This window comes from Nannobrachium achirus (assembly GCF_963921795.1).
Source record: "Nannobrachium achirus genome assembly, chromosome: 21".
NCBI lineage: Eukaryota > Metazoa > Chordata > Actinopteri > Myctophiformes > Myctophidae > Nannobrachium > Nannobrachium achirus.
Window position 1 is genome coordinate 29789363 of NC_137828.1, and position 6969 is coordinate 29796331.

Genomic DNA, 6969 nt, shown 5'->3' on the forward strand with positions numbered 1-6969 from the left:
TGGCTCGTTGGCCAAGCTTCGCGGGGGAAAAAAGCACAGGGTGTGATTTTTTAATGAATTAATTAAATTCATTTAATGTATTCAATTCATTTAGGTCTAGGGTTGGGATCCGGCACTGGAGGAATTTTAGAGCCATGGTATTAAAAAGTCCTTAAATGTTCTCCCCGTGTCTCCTAAGGTAGATAACCTCACAAAAACATGCAGTAATCCTGGTCTCTATAAGTATAATGCCTCTCCCTGGCCAGCCGGGGCACCTGATGGAGGGGAATTTGAGGAAAGGAACTGGTTGGAATAACGTGTTCCTTCCACGCGCTATGTCCAAACTGGGGAAATCCCCACTGTCAGGTGAAAAGAAGCAACTTGGACTCCTCATGCATAGAAGGAAGCATGAGGTCAGTCCGTTGTCTCCCCAGGGGCGGCAGAGGGAGAGCAGAGCCCAGGATTACATAGGCAAATGGCACTGGGTGAAAATGGGTTACAAAATTGTGGGATAAAAATTATAGAAAAAAAAAAGTGCCGATACCCTCTATACACTTAAACTTTTTGTTGGTTTGTTTACTGTTGAGTGAGAAAACAATGTTGCACATTGAGTTAATCATCTGGGGGCCCCCCAAAATAATTTGGACCCCCCCTGGGGGTCCAGACCCACAGATTGAGAACCACTGGCTTACAGTACGTCACATGCCGCATTGATCACACTGCCTCAGTTCTGTCTCGGAGAACAATTAGTCCCCCCAGGAATCCGCGGAGAAAAAGGCTTTATTCCGCGGAGAACAATCCTGATTCTGCGGAATTCTGTGGTGAACAATTCTTGATTCCGCGGACATTAATAAACAACCTAAAATGACCAGTTATCAAGCTAAAAATGATATAGTTCTAATAATCAAGTAAAACCCTTCATGAAATAGCTACAATTAATTGTAATTAGTGGTTAGAATAATCAAATAATCATTTTTGAGAATAAAAATCTAATATTAAATCTATTATTTTTTTAATTGTTATTGTTTTTAATAATTACTTTCTGTTGCAAAGACTATATTGTCATGCAAATTAACCAATGCCCATAGTAACCACATTTTAGAGGATAGCCTACCTACTACCTAGTATGGGTGTAATATTTATTTATTCTCTTCTGTATTAGCATTGTTATTGCCAGGACCATTATAGAGGCAGAGAGGAACTATAGATCAGGACACAGTTTCTGTCAGGAACGAATGTGGGACCGGACCAATACAGCGTCAGTGCAACTAGCAGGAGGAAGCTAAGCTATTCCCCAGGCTCTGTATGAAGTGGCCACTTGCCAGACCATGTACACATTGTTTTATAATAGTAGTAATGACTACTCCCGCCGCTCTGCTGCCACTCGCGACCGCTATTCCGCGGACGTCAGAAAAGTCCGCGAACGGCCGAGAAATCCGCGGGTGGTCGCGAATTCCGCGAAAAATTCTGCGATCGCGGAATCGCGGATTCCTGGGGGGACTAAACAATGGCAAGTTAACTCATCTACTGCCATTTTGAATAGGCCTTCTTTGGGATCTCCCCGCCAGAAGTCTCCATAGACTTCCATGTAATTTATAGTGCACAGATCATGCACGCCCATGCACATATGATGCACCATGTTTGTGCAGGCTGTTCACAGCTTTCAAACAAAAAAAAATGATTGGAAATCCGTTCAGGCATTCTTGAGATAATAGCCATTAAGATGGCTGCCCTGTATGAAAGATGGGGTTGTATGGGGATGGAACATGCAAAATCGCGATTGAAATCATGTTTACTAGATTTAATGGGGTCCAAAATTAATTTTTCAAAAAAAAAAAAAAAAAAAAAAAATCAAAAAAAAAATTCTTTTTTTCCAAACTCGTCATACTCGTCATAAGCAGAGTGGACACATAAATATAACTCGTCAAACTAGTCATAAGCAGTGGATGAGTTAAAATAGATGTTTAGCATTCCATCCCACATGGACAGACACATATGATTTTGTTATATGTTTATGTCTTGAAAATGTTGTTTGAACTTCCAGTGTTGTTGAAGCCATTTGGGAGTAAACATGAGGGGGTCTTTCAAAGATCATGCAGACGAGGCAGCATTAATTAATTGTGCTGCTGTGCGAATGAATAAGACTGGGAAATAGCAAAATTTGAATAAGTCTTTGAATATTTAATAATAATATAATATAGGGTTAGTTTTTTGAAAAACCTATGTTTCTATGTCAGTGGTGCTCAAACCTTTTCATGTGAAGGACCCCAAAAATTATATGTATTTGGCCACGGACCCTCATCTCAAAATATTTATTTCCAGGGACCCCCCAGAAGCAGAATTTGAGTTACAAATGTTCACTTAAAGGTGATACACCATGAAATTTCACTTTTCCTATTTTAAAACCTTTTTTTGGGGTCCCACTAGCACCTTCTATCCTCACAAAGTCCCATTTCTGACCGTTGTGTCTTTCTCTGGTTTTGAAAAAAGAAATTCTTTTCAAAAAAAACATTTCAAAAAGATTTTTTTTTGGGGGGGGGGGGGGTGGCGCAGTTCAGGCCAAAGGTGGTACTGCAGCTGAAAATGCTCAGAGCCATTCAAAAATGAGAGAGGCTCTCTATTCAGGAGTGGTAATTTAGCCTCAAACCTTTTGAAAAACGTTTTTGGGACATAAACAATATGACATAAATACTTTTTAAATGCATGGTGTATCACCTTTAAAAAATACATATATTCAAAGATTTGCACACATTTTCACAACTTTTCAAAAATAGAAGATCTACAAGCTCGGCACTAGGTGCCGCGCTGTGAGCTTGTATATCTGCTATTTTTAGCGGATCCAATAGCTAAAGTATAAAATAATTAAGGCCCCTCCACCTTGGGCTCTAGTAACTCAGTCCCACTTTTCCTCCCCTTGTGACGCCCCTGATTACATGTCCTGATCATGTGAAAGAAAATGTTTCTTCAAATTGATGTTACAGCATTTATGTTGATGTGGTGCCATAATAATAGCTAATGTTCATATAAAATAAAATAAAGAAAATAAAAGCACTTCATGTCAAAAAGGTTGCTCACCCCTGGTGCAGGGACAGCAAACACGGCAGAGTAGTGACATGCGGCGAATGGTCCGGCTGGCCGGGAATCGAACCAGGGACTCGCTGTCAGACATTAGAGCCTATGTGGCGGCTGGCCGGGAATCAAACCGGGGACAATTTCTGCTAGCAGTTTAGCCATAAAAATGACCCTTTTCTGATGAGGGTCAGAAAATCAATTACATGGAAATCTTTGGTCCAGAGTCCCGACAAAGGTAGTAAAACAAAAGACACTCCTTTGACTCACTGAGCAGAGACTCTTAAATTATACTTGGCACACATTCAACGGTCAATACAAGATACTAGTTAAGTTCATCATGTGGTTTTGGCTGTGTGTAACTATGCATCTGTATGTGTACACGACACGTGCATGAATGTGAAAGCCTTCATCCCACAGCAGACAATAAAGCAAACGCCGGGCCTGATAAGTTTGAAAACTATGATGTATCTGTATGATGCATCACTTCCTTTGGAATCTGAGTGGCCTTATTTTATACTTGTCGTACAAGGGTGTATCTCTATTAAAACATTTTTGTAAAGTAAAGACAGTGAGTGGGACTCTCCCTTTTTTCAAAGAGAACACCAGCACTCACGGAACTGTCCTTTAAGGCACTTTTAGTTTTATATATTAAGTAAGGCATGGTATGTTGCAGAGCAGCCAGCAACGTATGCGTGCAACGGAAGTGTCTCATTTATAGTGTCCATAGGACATGACATGTGAATGACAACTTCCATCCAACTTGTCCAATAAAGTGCAAACAAAATACAATTCATATACAGCAAAATCCATTATACCCAAATACCATGCTGACTTCATATATAAAAATAAAAGTGCCTTAAAGGACAGTTCTTTGAGAAATGTATAGCAAAAATACCTTTCCAGACCGTGCATCCGGTAAGAAAGTTTAGTATTGTTGAAACGAGTTGGAGTCATGCTCACACCCTTGATTTATACTAATACTCTCCCTTTTTTTCCCTCATCAAGTTCGTTAACCTACGAACCTGCCCACTCAGTAGGCGTGCAAATCCTGCAAAAGCACCTTTTCTTCTAAGCCTATGCCATGTCCAAACTAGGAACGACGGATTGAAACTGGTTAAAGCCATTCCCCATTAGAACCTTTAGTGGGTCAACCTCAGAGTTTTAATGCATGTCTCACTAAATGTATAGGCCTAATGCCTGAGCTGAACAGTTCACAGGGTTCTCCGAGGCTTTAGCTTGGTTAAAGTGCCAGTGTTAGGTTGGGTTTCACGTGGTGGCCCAGTAAAGAGTTTAGCAGCCAGCAAACCCCAAATTGTGTGTGTGTGTGTGTGTGTGTGTGTGTGTGTGTGTGTGTGTGTGTGTGTGTGTGTGCGTGTCTCTCTCACCCTCCTCCAGGTCGTTGCGTGAGGCAGCCTCCAGCAGGGTGATGGCGTTGGGGAACTTCACTTTGGAGGTGCGAGGCTTCTTTCTGTCCGCCTTGGCTCTGGAGCCCCGGGCCGAGTCCTTCTCCATCTGGGCCCAGAACTTCAGCTGCTGAGTGCGCCGCTTCTGCGCGTGCTTCAGCCGGTCGGTGGCGCTGAGACGGCCCACCGTGGCCATCTCGGCCAGCAGCTCGCCGTGCTCTGCCGCCATGATGGCCCGCACGAGTCAACCACAGCTCGCTGCCTGCCGTTCAGTGCTCTCCTAACCAAACTCCTCCACCTCCCCTCTTGTCCGGTGCAATCAAACACGTACACCCCGGTTCACCCCGGTCCTTGTGTTAGGCCAAAAACACCAGGGGTTATTGTGAGAGTAGGTACCAATCGGGTACCAATTATGTCTCAACTCAAAGCTGTGGTCTAAATTAAAGAACTGAGCAAATTTTCAAAGCAAGATAAATCCAATCCAAAGCATAACATGAATGTTACACGTTCACGGCACAAACATCTACATGGCTCCAGAGATACGCGATAAGAAGAATAGTGTCAGCTTCTCGTCTCGTCTCCATGTTCCACAAACTCATTCCTCTTCCTGTAAAACAAGAATAAAAAGGTACCGACAACGTCCCCTTATCTCTACCTCGAGATAAGAAGACAGGTACAAGTCTTAGCCAAAGCCATCCAAGGTGTGGAGTCAAGCCGTCTCTCATTCCTCCCATCCATGTCATCTGTAGGTATCTGGGCCTATAATCCACTGGACTGGAGTGAGACACGGAGAGGCACTACTGCCCCTCAGTCCAAGACTGAACCACCGTCCAATCCATAGTGGTGCTTAAACATCTCCACGGCTTAGATCCGAAAGGGCACTGAACCTAGGAGAACACATCCTCGGACATAATACAGTTGAATGTCTGCGTGTGCAGTGTATACATCCTAACTGCTACCAGGAAGATCCAGCTCCCACATTCTTAAGAAGACTGCAGTGCAGAGATGCAACTCCACCAGGAATGGGGCTACAAAAAGGGAACATTCAACGGCCGCACAAGGCTCGATTCAGTGACACAGGGGTTACAGGGTTATTCCATGAGGCAGCTTGTTGTTGTAGTTTCTCTCAACTCCTTTGACGCGTCTCTGGGAGAAGTAGAGGGCTTGGTGCAAAAACAACTTGGGTTCTCAAGGATTCATTCCTCAGTTTATGTTATCCTTTTGTTTTAATTTCACACCTGGGAAGGAGAGAGAGAAAAGATAAAGAGAGAGAACGAGAGTGCTGTGTTACAGTTACAGTATAATGTATACACACCGTGTTACTAATCCTGTTATCTTTAACCCCTACACCCCCCTCCTCCTAACTCCCTCCTCTCCCACTCCTCTCCGGGAGGAAACCGGAGACGGTGGGAGGCCTTTCATTAATGATTGACATGCCCTGCAGTAAGAGGTGGTGCAGCGTTGCCGGCGGCATGCGCACTGGCTGGCTGGGCAGGACTTGAGAGAGACCGGCACGTTATAAAGGAAGTGGGTTTAACGGTTAGCATGCGCCCGCAGTTCGGTGCAAAGTTCTCTAACCGCAAACCGGAGGCCCCCTCTCGCTCCCTCTCTCTCACTCCCTCTTGCTGGCAGGCAGGTTTGCAACGGGGCGTGCATGCTCCGCTCTTTCCAGGTACCCCATCCATTATTTAGGTCCTGGGCCTGTAAGCGCTGAGAGGAAGGTCAACTAGACACACTCCGAGAGATAGGGAGAGTGAATTCACAAGGCAGTGGCAGAGGTAGGCTGGATTAACACCCATAACCTAACTCCTTATGCAAAAAGGGGAGTCTGGTATCGAGACTGGACCACAGCTCGCCGTAAATCACCTGACACGGAGGCAAACAGACCAATGGGGAACTTGTAATAGCTAGGTTAGGTTACAAGGATTCCTCATAAAAAAGTATGCATGATTTATACTTGGTTGCACATTGTATCACACACGAAAAATATCAGATCAACAAGCTCACAACATGTCACGTTATGATCTTGCTGAACTGATATTTATTGTATTTGACTTTCGCTCAACTAAGTATAAATCAGGCTTTAAGCACTATAACTGTAACTATAAATTTATCACAACTATAATGACTACAGTAGTGAACAATTTATAGCGCTTGGTGTGGATGGATGCAGATTGGTGCTACAGAATGGGTGAGATTTCATGGCATGTCTGGGACACAGGTTTCCCAGGTTTCTTGAAAATAAAACTCTAATCAGAAACGATCAGAAATCTTGTCGGACTTGCTAAATCTTCACTTGTGCACGTACAGGAAATGCTTTGATCTGTTACTAGTCTCGCGTGGCCAGACTATTGACTCCGCGATTTGCAAACGCTCCCATCACAGTCTGGAATAACGTAAGAACGACGATGAGTAACCGGTTAAAGCGGAAGTGAAGCCTCCTTGTCACTTCCGTTTCCGTCTCACATCGCGCACATTTATCATAATTATATAAATAAAAATCATCTAAGCATAT

General features: G+C 43.6%; 1 protein-coding gene across 1 annotated transcript in view; it reads right to left on the reverse strand.

Moving 5' to 3' along the window:
* The window catches only part of ppp1r16a (protein phosphatase 1, regulatory subunit 16A), a gene marked incomplete at both ends in the record, with an annotated part of 21442 nt that extends 16759 nt beyond the window's left edge, over positions 1 to 4683 (reverse strand). Inside the window, one exon of the mRNA XM_080751973.1 lies at positions 4437 to 4683. Within this exon, the coding sequence (XP_080608099.1) occupies positions 4437 to 4683 (247 nt within the window). The remainder of the gene's footprint in view (positions 1 to 4436) is intronic.
* Between the last annotated feature and the right edge of the window lie 2286 nt (positions 4684 to 6969).